Here is a 19,959-nt window from a genome sequence, read left to right as displayed (position 1 = left end):
TCTTAGCCCAAGGTCGACCGCCCCACTTAGAACCTAACTTAGCAACAACATCTTAGCACAAGGTCGACCGCACCACTTAGAACCTAACTTAGCAACAACATCTTAGCACAAGGTCGACCGCACCACTTAGAACCTAACTTAGCAACAACATCTTAGCACAAGGTCGACCGCACCACTTAGAACCTAACTTAGCAACAACATCTTAGCACAAGGTCGACCGCACCACTTAGAACCTAACTTAGCAACAACATCTTAGCACAAGGTCGACCGCACCACTTAGAACCTAACTTAGCAACAACATCTTAGCACAAGGTCTACTGCACCACTTAGAACCTAACTTAGCAACAACATCTTTGAGACTTTAGTCTTTGCAACTTTACAGATCTTCTTTATGCACCAAGAGCTTGTAACACTCCAAAGAGAAAGGAAAAATTTAAATCGCATCATATGCGATTTTAACAACAACATCTTAGCACAAGATCGACCATGCCACTTAGAAGCTAACTTAGCAACAACATCTCAGCACAAATTCGTTGCCTTGAAGAGAACCTTTTAATCTTTCCATGAGAAGGAGGGATCTGCCGCCTTTCGCCTTTCAGATCCAACGTTTTGATTGGCTGATGCTGTCAGAGGTGAGATATGAGGTCTATGCTTAAAGTCTAAAGTCCACGTTCAGAACAATGCCTTTAAAGTGTTTCCTATGCATTATTCACTTTACAAACCAATTCCAGATTAAGCTACACGTGCTGAAAATATGAAGACCAAACATTAATGGGTAATACTGAGCATTGACACCTGCATTTACAGTATATACCTTAATAGGGAATATTGCATACCTTGTTGTATCACACACAGCACTCATTAAGTATATACAGTTCTGTAAATAACTTAGCAACAACATCTTAGCACAAGGTCGACCGCACCACTTAGAACCTAACTTAGCAACAACATCTTAGCACAAGGTCGACCGCACCACTTAGAACCTAACTTAGCAACAACATCTTAGCTCAAGGTCGACCACACCAAACTAACTTAGCAACAACATCTTAGCACAAGGTTGACCACACCACCACATAAAACCTAACTTAGCAACAACATCTTAGCACAAGGTCGAGCACACCACTAAGAACCTAAATTAGCAACAACATCTTAGCACAAGGTCGACTGCACCACTTAGAACCTAACTTAGCAACAACATCTTTGAGACTTTAGTCTTTGCAACTTTACAGATCTTCTTTATGCACCAAGAGCTTGTAACACTCCAAAGAGAAAGGAAAAATTGAAATCGCATCATACGACCCTTTTAACAACATCATCTTAGCACAAGATCGACCACACCACTTAGAAGCTAACTTAGCAACAACATCTTAGCACAAATTCGTTATCTTGAAGAGAACCTTTTAATCTTTCCATGAGAAGGAGGGATCTGCAAGTTGGCGCCTTTCAGATCCAACGTTTTGATTGGCTGATGCTGTCAGAGGTGTGATATGAGGTCTATTTGCATAGCTTAAAGTCCACGTTCAGAACAATGCCTTTAAAGTGTTTCCTATGCATTATTCACTTTACAAACCAATTCCAGATTAAGCTACACGTGCTGAAAATATGAAGACCAAACATTAATGGGTAATACTGAGCATTGACACCTGCATTTACAGTATATTCCTTAATAGGGAATGTTGCATACCTTGTTGTATCACACACAGCACTCATTAAGTATATACAGTTCTGTAAATTGACACAAGGGAGGTTTGGTCAATTTTGTGTGAATGCATGTGAAGATGTGTTTTTCCTTTGTGGCTTTGGCCTCCTGTGAGGGGGATTTACGATCATTCACACTTTGATAAGAGTGAGGGAGAACAAAGCAGTTCCTGAGCGGGGGTTACTGTAGGTTCATTTTAACCCCCCTCTCAACAACAGGTAGTGTCATTCCTTTGTTGTCCACAGAGCCTGATCACATCAAAATATAACTTTCCACACATTGTGTGGAAAGGAGTTTTGCCATCTTGACCGCTGTTCACTACAACACTTATTAGCTGTACAGCACACATTATGTGCTTTTTATTGAAACAAATCCTTCTGTGTTTCAGAGACATTCTGCCCACTAAAGCACCCACCGAAGAGCTCATTGAAACAGAGGAACCTCTGGAAGATTATGAAGATGTTTATAATGAGCAAAACATAGAACCAATCACTGAACCCAGTCAACCTGATGACACTGAACGATTTACAGGAGAGCACAAAGAGGACCATACCGAGCCCCCGAAGACTAAAGGTGGTGAATCCAAATTTTACTGCCCAATTAAATCCCTCATATAGCTGCTCTACCATTTTTTAAGTTGCATATATCTCTGACGCAGTACTGTGGATGTACCCTCACTCATATTAAAAATGCACAAGCTGTTTTTATACCGTTTCTCTGACAGAGTTCAGTATTGGGAATTACTCGAGTGTACTGTTTGTTTCCAACAGCACGATGCTTCCTTGAGAAAGATTCTGGCCATGTGTGTGGATCGTATATGTCCAGATGGTACTACAGCCAGCAGACTAAGAAATGCATGCGCTTCTGGTACAGTGGTTGTGGCGGAAATGAAAATCGATTCTTGACAGAGGATGAGTGCTTTAGGGAATGTGTGTCTACAGGTAAATTTACCAAACTTTGTTACAGCCTGATATTTAGGCAGTTCCTAATCCATTTTTTTAAATTGAAGTAAATTCTGATTATTTACTTTTTATTTAACCCTTGTGCTGTGCTGAAAATCCTTTTACCTAACTTGGTGTTCCCAGTCAAAAATGAACAGCCTTTAAAAAATTGCTTGTAAATTCCTCATTAAGGGAGTTAACTAGTTAACTGAGGTTCGGGAGCGAGGCCACGCCTCTACCAATCACTTCACTTCCCGAATCCTTCATATATCGGGCCGCCTCATACCGCGCTGTTTGTCTCTTTCTCTCGAATGACAGACGGACTTGCCTGGTCCGGACGGCGTTCTGTTCGATTCAATGCTTGATGAACGCCTCTCATCGTCCCAAACGCAGTTGTTTTTCCGTTCGGTCGCGCACATTCCTGGGCTCGTGAGTGTTTCACTCCCAGGCTCCTCTCGGGAGGACTCTGAGCTGTTCCCGGGCTCAGCCCTCTCCGTCAGTGGGATCTGCGGGCCGCAGTGGTGGATGCGGAAGATGGAGTCCTCGATCTCCTCGCATGCCGCTTCTCCGGCGCTCAACTTCCAATAGCTTTCCTCTTCGCTCCCGTCGCACGTCTTCCAGAGCTGAGGACAACATCAGTAACTGAACCACGGATCACCTTCAACACACACTTAAATCCAGCTATCCAATTTTATTCTTGTGCAGATAACAAACAATTATTCCAATTATATTCAGTATCAATAAAACTTCTGTCATAACAAACTTTGAGCCTTCAGCACTTCCGGCAACTCCTAGCAAGTCACCTGAGATTATCTTGCTATAGGGAGATGAGAGGGTCTGTATTACTTAATATTGGAGAAAGTGTAACGCTAACTTGGATCAAGTGTCCCTTAATAACCAATCACAATACAGCCTTGACGTCACTGAATTTCAGTCAGAGTTGTGCGACACTCAAATCGGCGTTTATGGATCCCATAGGAATGAATGAGAAGTGCCGTAAGCTGAATCCCAACTGTCTCAAAAAGTCAGTGACTTCTCTTATAAAACGGCATTTTTTTTGTGGTAAACTCTAAAAATAGTTCAATCCAAAAGTATTGTTTAGTGTAAAACATGTTGAAGATTAGCAGATAGGCTGTCGATTCATTAAACGATAAGCCGTTTCCTCTAAAAAGCTGTTTATTCAGCCTCTCCTCCATTGATGTCCATAAAAAAAACGGCCTCTGGTCTCCTTTCCCTCGTACTGCCAGACCGGAAGCGTTAGCTTTAGCCATTACGCTTTTTCGGCTAATGGTTGCAAGCTTGCCTTCTAGTGGCTTTGGAGTCACTCTCCGTCACATGTGACGTCACGAGAAATTCTCCTCCAAAGCATCAGACAGCAGCTCCCCATAGCGGCAGGCAAGTTGTAATTCCGCCTGCACTTGCTCAATCTGATATCTCCCAAAATTCTTCTCTTCTCTATGCTCACAGTTGCTCATAAAAACTCAGCTCACAAAAACATCCTTTCATCCCAACATCCATTCCTATACACCTTCCCTTCAACCTCAACCATCCTTCTCACGCAAAACTACAGTTTCAACCGCTTATCGGTTGCAGCTCCGCCCCCTTCAGTTATTCCTAAGCGCCATCAAACTCATTTATCTAGCAGGCCATGGAGCTCGGCTCGCCAAAGCTGATACCACCAACGCCTTCAAGTCTTACCTATCCATCCAGATTTCTAGCGATCCTTTGGAGTCTTCTGGAAAGGTCCCTATTACTTTGCTGTACGCCACACTTTAGGCTGCAGAAGCAGGCCTAGAATTGTTTAACTGTCTCTCCGAAGCACTATGCCGGATTTCCCCAACAACCACATACTCCCTTACATCCTTCACCTTATTGACGACTTCCTCACGTTAAACCTCCATCGCACCACCGCGATCAGGACTTCCACACTAATTAAGGTTTTCACCAAACTCAGCGTTCCATTTTCAGAGCAGAAAACCTCAGGACCTCATACCACCATCGAGTTTTAGGCATCACCCTTGACTCATTTAAATCTCATTAATTTCAAACATCTCCACCCTCTACAAATTCCACCGAATCTCACTGCTTCTTTCCAACTTATATTAACAGATAGATGTACAAGCGTCAGCTACTTGCACTTCTAGGCCACCTCAACTATGACATATGGATAATTCCTCAAGGGAAATCCTTCTTGTCCAACCTTCTGTCTAAAGCAGCAGCCATCCCATCTCTCCACAACAGAGTCATATTAGATAATGCATGCAAATGGAAATGCGCCAGAACAGCATCTCTCATCTCGATGACTTCCAACTATATACTGATGCAGCACCCTCAATAGGCTTCGACGGCCATATTACGGTGGGCACTGGTTTTCCTCCGAACGACCTCCGGAGTTCAGTTCCCTCAGTCCGCAGTCAAGCGCTTTCTCCACCAGATTTATGAAATATATCATGGCAGCCATCCTTTGGGGGCACGAATGGTCCAGAAAATCAATACCCATCTACTCAGACAATGCAGTGGTAGTTAAAAATATAATAATATTTCCTTTCCATCAACCGACATGCTGCCCTTGCAACTTAATTTCTTACGCTCATTCCTTCTTAAAAGATCCGAACGTGCTCTTTCCAAGCCTACTTATCAAGAATCAACTTCTTCTATAAACTAACCACTGGCAACAATTGCCCTGCTATCTCTCATTCTCACACATCCATGCTCGTTAAAGGCTTACGAAACAAGAACCTATGACAAACCACCAAACGCCTTCCACTAACCACTAACCTACTTAGCCTCTGCATAATCTCATACGATCATGCTATCCAAATCCCAAGACTGATCAAACTTTAGACTTCATGTTCTCGCTAGCATTCTTCGGCTTCCTACGATGCTCAGAACTCGCTCTGACTCCTCTACATTCAATCCTTCTATCCACTCCTGTATTTTGGAGATTACTATCCACTCCTCAGATACTCTCATCATCACCCTTCGAAGAAGCAAACTGACCAATTAGGAACATAGTTTCCTATCTACATCTTCTGTCCATACTCCTTCTGAGCTCTTTCGAATCTATTTCCGAATATGTCCGCTCTTGACACGCAGGCCAAGCACTTCCTAAAGATTTGCTGTTCCTTACAGAAACCGGAAAGTGGCCACAAGATTCAGCAACATCAGCAACCAGATGTGGAGTCTCCGATGAGACTATTCGAACCCTTGGCCCGCTGGTCATCTCGAGCATACCACGCCTACATCCGCAACAATATCAAGTTCTCCGTCAAGCCCAAGCTTACCTCAGCTCTTCCCAACTTAGGGAGTCCTAATCGTCTGGCCTAAATATACAAACAAGATGAAACCCCCATCCCGAGTCTCTCCGGGCCATCAATTCCAGACGCCCAGATCAGCCTGACCATCATCCTATCCCCTTTACCTTTTCATCCTCTTCCAACTCATCCCTAACATTCTGAACCATAAACTATTAATTTACATATTTGGTTGTGGTGTGGTCCTTGCTCGTGAAAGGGAGTTAACTAGTTAACTGAGGTTCAGGAGCGAGGCCACGCCTCTACCAATCACCTCACTTCCCGAATCCTTCATATATCGGGCCGCCTCATACCGCGCTGTTTGTCTCTTTCTCTCGAACCGACCCTTCCCTCCCCTTTAATCACATCAGCTATCCTCATTCTCTTCATCCTCTTCCAACTCATCCCAAACATTCTGAAAAATAAACTATTCATTTACATATTTGGTTGTGGTGTGGTCCTTGCTCGTGAATGCTATATTATCAGCAAATCTTGGATTAGTTTTTTTTGTCAACTTGTTTTCTTTGAATTAGCACTGGTTTTTATAATATGCCCAATTGATCTGAGCTTATGCATCTCAGTTTTTGAGTGAAAAAATGCATTATTTGTGGATAATCTTAGATCAATGAGGCATACAACCAGTCAGCTTTAAAAAGAAACATAATCTGTGCTAACTAAAAGAAAATACATTGATAGAAAGAGTAAATCCAATATTTGGTAATAATATAGCATAATAAGAGGTTAACAAGCAATTTCGTTGTAGACTGGCAATTTTTGGCCAGGAACACCGCAAGTGTAACGAAGTAGGGAAAAAATTAATAAAACGTACTGTATAATAATTATCCAAAGGGTTGTTGTTATACCCATGTGTGAGTGAAGTCAATAGGGTTTAGTGCAATGCGAGAACATTAACTAGCCTTTTTGGGGAAAAGAAAAACCTCTCCAGGCCAAAATGACCAGAACATAACATGAGGGTTAAGTTATTATTATTATTATTTTGAATATATGAATATTTAATGAATAAAATTATACATTATGCATTATTTTCTCTTTTATATACAGGAATTTAGCCATTTATACTAATTTACTAAATTCATATATTTTTAATGGATTTAATGGATGGGTTGTTTTATGTAGGCCATTTACCTATGCAGAGTTTTAAGATTTGTTCAAATTTCTCCCACAGAATCTGAAAATCTTCCACAGGATGATTCCATTTCCAAGGGTAAAAGATACATTTACTTGACGGATATGCCATAGACTACCAACGTTTTTAAATAAAGATAATTATATTTTCTATAACCTAAACCAAACCATAAAATATTTAGCATTTTTAGAATTTAAACAAGTTAATTTTTTTAGACATATGAGGAGCATCCCTCATTCACTAAAACCATCTTGCAAATCAAGTATAAAATTATTGCTGAACTCAATATGCATGGTAAAATATGCAAGTATTAAAAGTGTGACTTTTTTAAATTGCCTCAAACTGATCAGCCTGATCATCACTCTGCAACTTAAAACCTTTATTTCTTTATTTTCCTTCTGCTCATAGACATTTGCCAGCTCAAACTCGACGCAGGAACTTGCTCAAACTTTTCAGTGAAATGGTACTACGACGTCAGCAGTGGCCAATGTGTCCGGTTCTGGTACGGAGGCTGTGACGGGAACAGCAACAGATTCAACACTCAGAAGGACTGTGAGATTCGCTGTCTCAGGGCCAGAAAAGTATCTCCAAACATCTAAACTGTGATATCTATTGAATTTACAAAGAATTCAGAATCCATTTATGTACTTTTGGCAGCTTCTGCTTTCATGATCATATTCTCATCACGACTGTCAAAGGACAGACCTAGAAGCGGTTTAGCTAAATGTAAATGTATATTTATCTAAATTTGAGTGTAGGAAAGATTTGATTACAAGAGCAGAATTTGTTTAAAGATGAAGTTTATAATGATGCATCATTAGCATCACCAGAAAGAACGGCAAAAATAATGGTTCAGTTTTAATAATTTCAGCCATTGCTTTATTAAACGATTAGGCCCACCTGAAACTCACGCCATTGGCTGAGACAATGTTTTTGACATCTTAAACGCACGGATTACACTTCTGTTTGGTGCCATTAGTAGTGTAGAAAAACATTCTTCACCTTTAATGTAAAGTGTAGATGTTTGTTTTAATCACCTTTATAAAACCTAATTTTCACTGAATTCCTTAAGTGAATTGTCCATGTTTTTTTTTGTTTTTTTTAATGCACATTGCCATCAAGACGACTGTTAAGACACTATGAAAATAAGAATGTGTTGTACACATTTTTATTTAAGGAGCCTCACTTTTTTTCTAACAAGTGTTTCTGGAAAGCCCCTGGATATATAGTAAAATCAAAAAACAGTCTAAACCGTTAACATTTTTAGGGGATGTCAGCCACTAAACATTTAGTGATTGAGAAAAAAACAACAACATTATACTGTAGGTTAGGTATCCTGACAAAATTTTGACACATTTGATAGTTTGATCTGCTGTTGCATGTATTTTTTAGGGTTAGGATGAATGCCAGAAGAGGGCGCTGTCTCATAAAGTGTGCTTTTTCAATGTTCAAAATGCATTCTCTCTTCCTCAGTTTAAAGGAATAGTTCACCCAAAAAGTAAAAGTGTGCTTAAAATGTACTCGCCCTCAGTCCCTTGAAGTCCATTGGAGAAATGTAGCACTAAATCACTTGCTCACCAATGGATCCTCTGCATTGAGATGGTGCTGTCAGAATGAGAGTCCAAACAGCTGATAAATCAACAAATCCATCAAGTGATTTTTAACGAGTCTTCTATCCATAATACTTCATTCTTATTCTGAATCAGGAGAGAAATGTGCAGTTTGAAGTTAAAAATATTTTGATGAATTTGTTTCTTAAAACTACTTGCTTCACAAGATGTTAACTGATGGACTGGAGTGGTGTGGATTACTTGTAGATTATTGTGATGTTTTTATGAGCTGTTTGGACTCTCATTCTGACGGCACCCATTCACTGCAGAGGATCCATTGGTGAGCAAGTAATGCAATGCTAAATTTCTCCAAATCTGTTCCCATGAAAAAACAAACTCATCTACATCTGATGGCTTGAGGGTCAGTACATTTTCCACAAATTTTCATCTTTGAGTGAACTATTCCTTCAGTATGCAGAGACAGCTATAAGCAAAACATTTAAAGGTTGATTAACCCATTAGTGTGAGTTTAGGATGGGAATATTGATTTGTTATGTCATTAGTTTTGCTATTCTGTATTCAGCTTTAGGAAGTGTGGCAGTAACAGCACAAAAGTTTTTTCAATTCCATTCATCAGATTTAATGACAGTTAATGCGTACAGGATAGTGTGGTAAAAGCACACAGTAAAATTGAGAACATAGTTACAGTGACTTCAGTCCTGCAATTCCTATATTGTTATCGACCACCGTTGACGGTCCCGCCGGTTTAAGTGCAATCCTGGAGGCCGGTCAGAATCCTCCGTGGTTATTATTGCTGATGTGAAGCATGTTCAGCCCTTGTTTAGAGAGGAGGATAGTCTTCCTCAGAGGTGATATTGAGAAAGCACAGGGAAATGTCCTTTAGAGAAACATGATATTAGCACTGAAGAGAAGTTCTCTGATCGACAGTCCAGTGAATACTGAAAATGTCCTATATCATTCATCTTGTCTTATAGACAACCACAAAATTCTCTCACACCATTTAAAATAATTGAAACCAGGCTTGACATCATAATGAGAACATGTAGAACTAACAGAAGCACTATTAGAATGTTTAAATTACTCAGTTCTACTACAATTCCATTTGTTAAAGAATAAACACTATATACTAAATAATGAAATATACACAGCCACTCTTAAGTATAATAGTATTGTAGTATCTAACAGTGTTGGGGAGTTATAGATGTTTTTTGTCAATTAATCTTTTTTTTTTTTTTTCAGGCCCGAATTTCATATTTATGTTTTTGAATTGCATATAATTGCCATCTATTTGGATTACACAATTTTAACATAAACAAACTTAAAAACTTAATGTGATGCATATTTGTCAGTCATACATAAATGAAACAGGTACAATTTCTGCACTCAAAAAAATCATTTATTATTAACTATTTGCATCTATTTTTTATCCAAATACTCATTTTCAAAACATATGTATTCAATTTTGCAATCAGCATAGATTAGTTCATTGTGAAAATATAATTAGTAAAAAAAATATAAGCATTAAAATATGTCTAGCTGTGGAACAGGCAGTTATAGTAGTTGCAAAATGCATGACTTATATTGGATTTATTGATGATACATAATCTGGTTATTGTGTATTTAAAATGCAGTCAGTCTTTTAGTACTATTACAGACAACTGACCTGTTTCATTTATGTATGACTGACAAATATGCAAGTTTATTAGTTTGTTGATGTTAAAACTATGTAATCCAAATGGACAGAAATTTTCTATGCAATTCAAAAACATGAATCTTACATTTAAACCTAAATATTTTTTTTAAGTGTAGCTCAACTGGCTTTAATAGCTTATCCAAAAATCAGGTACTTTTTAGTAGTAGCAAGGCAATATGAAAAACCCAACATTGTAGATTTTGATATCACATTATCACCCACTGAGATACAGTAATCAGCAAACATGCTCTCCTAACATTACAGCATCTGATTTATTTTAGTAAATTAGTTAAGATTAGAAAAAAAAAAAAAAAGCATACAAAATTGACTAGTTTGAGCCCCTGTATGGCATTTTAAGTGCTTTGTTTTAAAATAGTGAAATATTTAGTTAAATGTTGCTTGGTTATACAAATTAGTGTATTCTGGTTTGTTGACATATTTAATGTAAATTCATCTGTTTATATTAAATCCAGTTGCTCTAATTGAGAGCATTCATTTAGTTATTCAAATTCCTAATCGTTTTGGTGCCGGAACAAGTACAGACCTGATTACACTTTTAATTAAAAAAGTGTAACTATCTTTTTCTAAATGACACCTATTTTAAATTAGGAGTGGCTTACAGTTTTAAAGTATCTCCCCCAGCACTGCTGGTTTATTATTTTATTTTATTTTTATTTTTTTTCTCAAGTATCTCTGCAGGTGTAAACAACAACAACACAATCAGAAATAGAAATAAAAGTCTTCTCTTTATGCTGGAATGAGAGATGTCAGTAAAATCATTCCACAACATTCTTTCATCTCTCTATCAAATCATTTCAACAAGTCTAAAATAAGCCACCTATTCTCTGGATGAACGCTTCTCTCCCTGAGAGAGAACAAGCCATTTGAATGCTTTAGAGTTTATGAAAAGGAACGCTTGATGAAGTCTTGGAAGATCCTGGTGATGTCAAATATCCATATTCAGGTTTATTAGTCAATTTTCTAACCGCTGCAAAATCCCATATTATACAGTGGGGTCCAAAGTATTGAGAAAATTAGCCCATAAATTACTCACCCTCAAGTCATCCTAGGTGTATATGACTTTCTTCTTTTAGACAAATCCAGTCGGAGTTATATTAAAAATTGTCTTTGATCTTTCAAGCTGTTTAATGCCACTCAGCGGGTTTTGCATTGCTTCAGTCCAAAAGCACTTAATTAAAATGCGCCCATCCATTAAAAAAAAGTGTCTCACAAGGCTCCGCGGGAGGGTGAACAAAGGCCTCCTGTAGCGAATCGATGCGTTTTTGTAAGAAAAATATCCATATTCAAAACGTAATAATCACTTTAATGTAGCTTGCGCCAACAGTTGTACACAGAAGCAGTTCTGGGAGCATGATGTATGAGTTCAGCGTTGCGCATGCGCCGTTGAGTCTCGTAAAAACCAACGTTTGTTAACAGGAGCAAAGGAAGCAAAAAACACATCGATTCGCTACAGGAGGCCTTTGTTCACCCCCCGGAGCCGTGTGACACACTTTTTTTTGTAATTTTAAAGTGCTTTTGGACTGAAGAATGCAACACCCGCTGAGTGGCATTAAACAGCTTGAAAGATCAAAGACAATTTTTAATATAACTCTGTCTGAAAGAAGAAAGTCATATACACCTAGGATGACTTGAGGGTGAGTAATTTATGGGCTAATTTTCATTTTTGGGTGAACTAACCCCTTAATGCTTGCATTCCCCATTAATGTTTTTAATGTTCAGATGTAATGTTTTCGTAACATAGGAATGTTAGCAAAATTTTCCTAGAGCATTTTTTGACAGCTAGAAATGTATGTCCTGCATTTAGTGGCTTACTACAGATTCATTATAAAAGCCATTTACCACCATTGAGACCGAGGAATGGATCATGCCTTTTGAAAAGGGTAAAAAAGAAAACCAGATAAAGGAGCAGAGCTCAAGAGTTTTCAAGTTTAAAAGAGTAATTTAAATGGGTGCAGATCTCCTCGCTGACACCAGTTGTTTGTAAAGTGATAAAGAGAAGTTAGAAGGGTCTTTTTCCCTGCATTTCTTTCTTTCTCCTGTCACGAACAGCCACAGATTTGGTCTTATCTCCAGACTGCTGGAGCCAGAGCGGGTCTGTGTGAAAGTTCACCTTTCTGGCTTCTCTCGCTATGGATTATTCCAGCTGTTTTCAGGAAACTTCCAATATTCCTGCTTCCTGTTTGGAGGATGAGCACATACGGCCGTTCTGTATCCGTGTGGTAAAAGTGGAATCCATCGAAGCAGAAACCATCCTGTCACACTTTGATAATGTTCACAGATGGCGTTCGGTTATTGTTGTTGTTCTTGGGGAACTGCGGAGAGTGGAAGAAGATGCCTAATGTTAGTGAGAGGATTGGAGGGCGGCCTGGAGCGATCAGCGGAGAACATGGTGCAATAAGTGGAGTAATGAAAAATGAAGGATGCGAAGACTGTTTCAAAAGGTAGGCAACATAATTAAACCAGCTTCTATGTTAACTGTTTTGAGCAGCATCACATGTATTGTTCTCAGAGAATGCAATCCTATAATGTATAGTAAAGCCCCGACAGTTGTTAATAATAATAATAAAAAAAGTATAATTAATTAATAAATCTAACAGTGTTAAAAACAAAACAAAATATACATACAAAATATACAGTAGTTCAGTATATTATGTTATATTATATTCATTATATTACATTATACCCTCTTTTTACCTTATTACCTGCAATTTACCAGCACTTTTATGTTTACTAGAATATCATTGCATAGGGTTGTTATAGTTAACTAAAATTATAGTAACCTAAATTATTGGTTATTATAGTTAACATTTTTATTAATAAAGGAAGTCCATTAAATAATATTAATAGATATAGCGTTTGGTTTTGATAATGTTAGTGAATTAGTGAAAAAAATTCATGTTAACTTGTGCAGTTAACTAATGTTAACAAATAATTTAATATTTTACTTATTTTTAACTTATTTCATATTTTACTTAAAGTGTATTTCGTTTATGTATTAAAATAACTAAAGCTAAAACCGAGTAAAAACAATATAGACATTTTTTAAAAGAAAAACAACAACAACAACAACATAATTACTACAACTTTAAATTTTAAATGAAAAAGGAAAATATCAAAAAATAAATCAAACTTTAAAATATTAAACTAAAATAGTACCTCAATGAAACTAATATAACACAGTTGATATCAAATGTGAAATGCATTATTGAAGGTAAATGTTTATAGTCCAAAAAAATCAAGACTTTATGTATTACCAATGATCACTGAGAAAATGATGACTGTCTTATGAAACATGAACTGAAATGTCAGTGGAGTTTGGTTTGAGTTACAATTCGGGACGATTGTACCTGCCTAGTGTGGTCTGGCCTCTCGCAGGGCAGCGGTTATACCTTACTGCGCAGCAGACCTCCTGACGGATGCTCAGGGGTGCTGCACTCGGACGAGTTCTTGGCTTTGTCCTTGTTATTGTTGGGCTCGTTGTCTTTGATGATGTCGTACTGACGGCAGAAGAGCGCGATCACACCTGAAAGAGACAAAAAATGACATGAACACTGCAGATGTGCAATATGCCGTTCAATTAACCATCCATTAAAGTGATATCTGCAGTTAATCTGAACGTTCTGAATGTGGACAGTCTTCATACTTCCAAATCTTCATACTTCCACAACAAGATCAACAGCGCTCCAGACACACGTAATCTCTTCAAAACTTTCCATTCTCTCCTCTGTCCCCCTCCACCACCTCCTATCACTTCTATAACAGCTGATAATTTCGCCACATTCTTCACAGACAAAACCAGAACAATCAGTAGTCAATTCTCAGCCCCACACACACAGGACTTCAAACCAACCACACCCACTGCAAAAACTCCCATCTTCTCCTTCTGTCCCCTCACTGAGGCAGAAGTATCAAAACTTCTGCTCTCCAGCCATCCTACAACATGCCCTCTAGACCCAATCCCCTCACACCTCCTCCAAGCAATCTCTCCTACACTTTTACCAGCACTCACACACATCATCAATACATCTCTTATGTATCCCCAATTGTAAGTCGCTTTGGATAAAAGCGTCTGCTAAATGACTAAATGTAAATGTAAATGTAAATGTGTGGACAGCTGCAGGTTTTGTGCTCCTCACTCACCTGCCCACATGATCAGAACCACCACGATGATGATGAGCTCTGCTGCCCGGAGCTGAGCGTTCTGACCCACTTCTTCCATGGTCACTTCGTCTGTGAAAAATACAGTCATGCTGTTAGTGGCGTGTCAAACATTGATTATTGATTTAATTCATACTGAAAAATGAAAGAAGATTCAGTAGTACCTTTGCTCTTAGATGCCTGTGTTTCAGCTTCTTTGGGGGTTTTGAACTGCAGAGGTTCACTGAGGGGACTCGGCCTGCTTATACTGATGGACTGAACATGCACTATATAGTCCGTATCTGCCTCCAGATCCCACAATGCACAGCTCCGCGTGGTAGTGTTCACTTCCTGGATAAAGCGCAGCATGCGAACATCTTTTTTCTGTTATTGATAGATACAACAGTATTTAACCAAAAGCCTTCTCTTCACTTTTCACTTTAAATAGATGATTTCGAATGAACATGCAAATAGAGAGTGCTGAGTATGTGACTTTTCTCTCCCTCTATGTTCCGGTTACCTGTTGTGTGATGGCAAAGCCGATGACTGGCTCCCCATCTGGGATGTCCCATGTGACCACAGCAGAGCTGCCCTTTAGATCTCTGATGGACACGTTCACTGGAGCAGCCAAACTGTCTGGGAAAAACAAAGAGGAATCCAGTTGGCTCATGCAGATAATCTCTTTCTTTTTTTGGCTGGGGATTTGTGGACTTGATTGTTAAAGTTAGCTTTTTTTCCCCTATCTGCAAGACTTTAATACTCTGAAAATCTTTGAAATGAAAATATTTTATTTATTTACTTTCTCGTGCACATTCCTGGTCTTATTGTGTGATTCATCAATGAAAAAGAGCTGCATGAAGATGAAATTCCCATAGAAACAATAACAGAAATACAGGTTTGGAAGGACATCAGGGTGAGTAAATGGCAATATTTTCATTTTTGAGTGTTGTAATATTCATACGTACCAATATGAGGAGTTTAATGGTGTTTTAGTTTGACCTGTTTTGCTTAATATAAATATAATAAATGATTTCTGAAGGATCATGTGATGCTGAAGACTGAAGTAATGATGCTGAAAATTCAGCTTTGCATCACAGGAATATATTACATTTTAAAATATATTCAAATAGGAAACAGTTACTTAAATTAGAATAATATTTCATTGTTTTTACTGTTTACTGTTTTTGATCAAATAAATGCAGTCTTGGTGAGCAGAAGAGGTTTGCTGAATGAGTGCTGTGTGCTTCAGAGAGCGCTGCTATTTCTCTTCTCTGCTGTTTAGAATTGTTTTTCACTATTTCACAAACATTACATGTAAACTCTGTTTCTAGATGTAAGAGGACGTGGTTATGAAGCCGTTTAGAGGGATGACATGTGAGAAACTTGCCCACCTGCAGTGAGTCCAGTACAATTTATGGTGTCCCAGATAAAATTTTCATGCATATAAGCTCCTCCTTGCCTACATGTCATGTGATGCAAAAACTGGTTGTAATATTACTACAGTGAGAGCAGATAGTCTTAGTATGTGAACATTTATTGCAATCATATTTCATGCAAGGGGTCTCTGAAACCCCAAAATGAAGTGTTGGACATTCACACATTTATTAATACTGAAGTGTTGGCAAAAGTAAGCAATTAAAAAAAAAAAAAAAGTTTAAATCCTTTTATAAAATAACAATTAAAGATGTAGATAAAAAAAGAAGATATTTTGTCATTTTTAGATGTGGAAAATCATCCCTATTTAGTCCTCACTATACTGAGCGCAATAACATCATACAGTGTGATCAGTGTAGTCCGACTTATGAACGAAAGACTCACAAATCAGTCTCAAGCAACAGCAGTGTAGAAGTGTTACTTATGTTATTGTGTGTATTTAAGGCTCATGAGATTTAAATCAACGTACAAGACACATACAGAAAGAATTCCCTAAACGGTTGTGCCACTTTCTCTTGTACCATGATTCAAACTATGAAAAATGGCCGGGCAAATGTCAGTTTATGCTAATGCATGCTATAGCGCCCACTGCAGGATGCATGCATGCATTTGTCTTCTGGATTGTGCTCTGACACATGTAGATGACATAAAATCAGGCTTGCATAGCTGAAGCATCTGTGGAGTACTGTATGTTTCAGGCATAATATCTCGCTTAGACTTTTACAGTATCCCCTGCTTGACGCCTGCAGTAAATAGACTTCTATATAGGCTGTAGAAAAGCATTCTGGGAGCAATAACATTCACATGCTGTTGAATTATAAATGAAGCATCCCACATATAGATGTAGAAGACGGGCAGAAATACTGTACATAAACATGTACACTGAACTCCATTCACACTGTTGTTCAAATATCTGTATTTAATTCATTACAAAACATTATTTTTAGCACTTCAAGTTGATAAAATAGCATGAACGATCAGCTATGCCATACACTGATGTTATACTGCATATATGTTACTCAGATCAATTCTAGGTTGTTTAATTTAATCTCAGACAAAATCTGTTGAGACTGAAAATAAAGAACGACTCAGTCAAGAAAAACAGGTCAAGATGATTGTATTAAAGACAAAACAAAATGAAGGAAGGCTTTGACCGAATGTTCCTCTGGAGATTTTGACTATAATCTCGCCTTAACACAGAGCAATTAGCCACATGAAGCCGTTACATGAATTTATCACAGGTAAGGGATGCTCATGACACAAAACAATACAGTTCATTAGCTTTAGACTATTTACAGTTGCCAGGCAATGGAAGAATATACTGTAATGGGAACCAAGAATTCTTTGCTCTTTATGAGAAAAGACAGTGTTTTAGTTTCAGTGTTATTTTAGTATTATTTATGTACATTATAGTTTTTATTAATAGTTTGAATTAGCTTTCAGTTTTTATATTTTTTAGTTATCATTTTAATTTCAGTTTAATTTTTAGTTATTTTCTCTCTCTTTTTTTACGTTTACTATTTAAGTTCAGTTTATTTTTATTTCACTTTTGGTTTTAGTAAACATTAGTTATTCAGTTAGTTTTGTACGTTTTTAAAGTTTTTTGTTTTTGTTTTTATTTCAAATGTATATTTTATTTCAGTTTTATTTCAATTACTGAAAGCAATTTCAATAGTTTTTTTTTATTAGTTAACTATTTTTAATAGTTAGTTAACAATAGCAACACTGATCTTGGGCTTCAATGGAAGCAAGATCTGTACACAAGAGTCACAAAAATATTACTATTTAAATTTATTTTTGATTGATTGATTGATTGATTTTGTAGTTGTAGATTTAGTTTTAATATTTATTTCCAGTTTGTAATTTTACTGCTTTAAATTTATTTCAGTTAGTTACCAAGGAAACCTATCTAATTTTGTTTAGTTTGTTTGTCATTTAATATGTATATTTTATTTTATTTCAGCTTTATTTCACTTAACCAAAAGTTTTAGTTTTAGTTTTAGTCAACAACAATAACTCAATAATAACTATAGTGTGTGTGTTTGTAAAGATAAAAAGGGAGATATAGTATTTGCTTCATAACAAAATACACAAATGAAAAGCTCCATACTGTAGGTTTGTGTTGGTTGCTGTGGAAACAAAGAGGAAGTGAGTGGGAATGTGTTTGAAATGAAAGTGTCCTGGTCCACATTTATGACAGATTTACACTGAGTAAACAAAACACCATATAAAGATAAAGTATATAAGTAATGACACGCTTTCAGTCTGTATATCTCACCCAAAGCTGTCATATGACTTCAGAATATATTGCACAAGCCATATGGACTATAGCTGTAGTGGTCTTTGCTCCCTTTTATAGAGCTTGACAGCCATGAACTCTTAATTGTACAGAAAAGATTCACCACAAATTCTAATAAAAATAATGGCATGAATAAATAATGACATAACTTGCATTTTGGGTGAACTATTCCTTTAAGCTGTTCTTCACATCATATTATCTTTACTATGCTGACCTGATTTGTTCAGCCACGTGCTTTGGGGTTTATTTTTGCATATTTCTCTCTCCAACTCACTCTTCATCTTCTCTGCCAGAGTTTCATTACAGTGTTTAATGCTCTTCCCTAAAGTAAAATCACGCGCTTTTTCTACTAAAAGCTCAACCTTTGAGTTTCTCTTATCACTGGAGCCTCTAAAAGCATCAAGGAGCTGACGGTCGCAGCTGCCAGAAGCCTGTTTACATCCTGATTCATGGTTTTTCTGTCTTTACTAGGGCTTGAATATGGTGCATTAAGATGTAAAATTTATAGCCCCATGCATTAATGTGTTGGCTGCAGTTTGGATTTATTATTTCGCAGGCATCGTCTGCATTAGAAGAAGCTTCTTTATGATGTTGTGCTTAAGTGACAGGTTTATGCAGGACAGAATCACTAAAGAATCAGTCAATGTCTTTCTGTAATTGTATTTTGACAAGATTTTTATGCCAGATTTTGTTTTATTTTATTTTTAATTTAATTTAAGAATTTATTTAATATTTAATTTAAATAAGTTTTTAATTTAATTTATTTTTTATTTTATTTGAGTTTATTTATTGTTTAATTTAATTATATATTTTGATCTTCATTTTTGTGCCAAATAATCTGATTTAAACCATCAAAAATGTGTAAAATATGTATAGCATAGCTAAATATTAAATATTGCTAAACTATATTCGTAATTTCAATAAGCCTACACTCAAGGCACATTGTCTGCTGTTTCACAGTCGACAATGTAATTGAATTCACACAATCTAGTAGAGATTTATGATGCACTGCATTCGAGTGACTGTGTGTGTGTTATGATTCAACAGGTGTGTATTATTGCCATAATATTTCGGTTCAGTTGCTCTACTTCAAGCATGGTATCTGCTTTTGGCTCTGACCAAATTAATTTCATGCTTTATATTTTACCAGGCTCACGGCAAAGGTTCAGACTTCACATCATTACACATGCCACATGTGACCACAACTATCTCGTAATGCCTCATCGGTTGTCATAAAATGATGTGCAACAGTCCCCATAAATGCTCCATTAGCATTGATGGAATGCAAACTTGTAAACTTACCAGCCAAGACGCACGACGCTCCGAAACAGCTCAATATGAGCAGCGGTGTGGGCATGAAAACCCTCCTCATGCTTTCCATGCAGGCTAGATGTGAATGTCCTCCGCTGGTCTTGCATTCACGTCGATGAATGTCGCTGTGGGACCGAAGCGATCGATTTCAGCACCGCGGACAGCGGCGGCGGTTCAGCACCGCGGACAGCTCCACATCAGCCCCGCTCGACGCCTGCATCGTTCTGCACAGCGGATGTTGAGATGAAGACACTGTAACGAAGCCTGTTTTGCCTTTGCGGTTCTTCATACGGCTGTCTTCATACCTGCAAGACTGAAGAAGCTCAAAAAACTGACTGAAGGAGTGTGCGGTGAGCCTGTGGCATCTCTCTCTCTCTCTCTCTCTCTCTCTCTCTCATATGCACACTTGCTCT

General features: G+C 37.6%; 2 protein-coding genes across 2 annotated transcripts; one reads left to right on the top strand and one right to left on the bottom strand.

The window, feature by feature from the left end:
• The first annotated feature begins 563 nt into the window (after nucleotides 1-563).
• LOC107679138 (boophilin-H2-like) lies at nucleotides 564-8,025 on the top strand. The gene is made up of 5 exons (XM_016474597.1): nucleotides 564-625; nucleotides 2,088-2,272; nucleotides 2,470-2,640; nucleotides 7,120-7,158; nucleotides 7,489-8,025. Exons 1-5 carry the CDS (start codon nucleotides 564-566, stop codon nucleotides 7,677-7,679), a joined length of 648 nt encoding a protein of 215 aa, XP_016330083.1. The 3' UTR covers nucleotides 7,680-8,025.
• Nucleotides 8,026-12,578: 4,553 nt separating this feature from the next.
• fndc5a (fibronectin type III domain containing 5a) lies at nucleotides 12,579-19,671 on the bottom strand. The gene is made up of 6 exons (XM_016474613.1): nucleotides 19,538-19,671; nucleotides 15,023-15,138; nucleotides 14,688-14,886; nucleotides 14,506-14,595; nucleotides 13,713-13,888; nucleotides 12,579-12,677 (listed from the first exon to the last, which is right to left on the bottom strand). Exons 1-5 carry the CDS (start codon nucleotides 19,614-19,616, stop codon nucleotides 13,749-13,751), a joined length of 624 nt encoding a protein of 207 aa, XP_016330099.1. The 5' UTR covers nucleotides 19,617-19,671; the 3' UTR covers nucleotides 12,579-12,677; nucleotides 13,713-13,748.
• Nucleotides 19,672-19,959: the final 288 nt, after the last annotated feature.

The sequence above is a fragment of the Sinocyclocheilus anshuiensis genome, unplaced genomic scaffold (genome assembly GCF_001515605.1).
Source record: "Sinocyclocheilus anshuiensis isolate Anshui unplaced genomic scaffold, SAMN03320099.WGS_v1.1 scaffold300, whole genome shotgun sequence".
NCBI lineage: Eukaryota > Metazoa > Chordata > Actinopteri > Cypriniformes > Cyprinidae > Sinocyclocheilus > Sinocyclocheilus anshuiensis.
This window is presented reverse-complemented; position numbering and strand designations above follow the sequence as displayed.

What these genes read in the sequence shown, in the direction of transcription:
- LOC107679138 (XM_016474597.1), top strand. Translation starts at nt 564, where the DNA reads ATGAGAAGGAGGGATCTGCCGCCTTTCGCCTTTCAGATCCAACGTTTT. An exon ending in CGAGCCCCCGAAGACTAAAG is followed by an intron (nt 2,273 to 2,469) that starts GTGGTGAATCCA and finishes TGTTTCCAACAG; the next exon opens with CACGATGCTTCCTTGAGAAA. An exon ending in TAGGGAATGTGTGTCTACAG is followed by an intron (nt 2,641 to 7,119) that starts GTAAATTTACCA and finishes TTTCTCCCACAG; the next exon opens with AATCTGAAAATCTTCCACAG.
- fndc5a (XM_016474613.1), bottom strand. Translation starts at nt 19,616, where the DNA reads ATGGAAAGCATGAGGAGGGTTTTCATGCCCACACCGCTGCTCATATTG. An exon ending in AGCGTCGTGCGTCTTGGCTG is followed by an intron (nt 15,139 to 19,537) that starts GTAAGTTTACAA and finishes TGTTTTTCCCAG; the next exon opens with ACAGTTTGGCTGCTCCAGTG. An exon ending in GCTTTGCCATCACACAACAG is followed by an intron (nt 14,887 to 15,022) that starts GTAACCGGAACA and finishes TATCAATAACAG; the next exon opens with AAAAAAGATGTTCGCATGCT.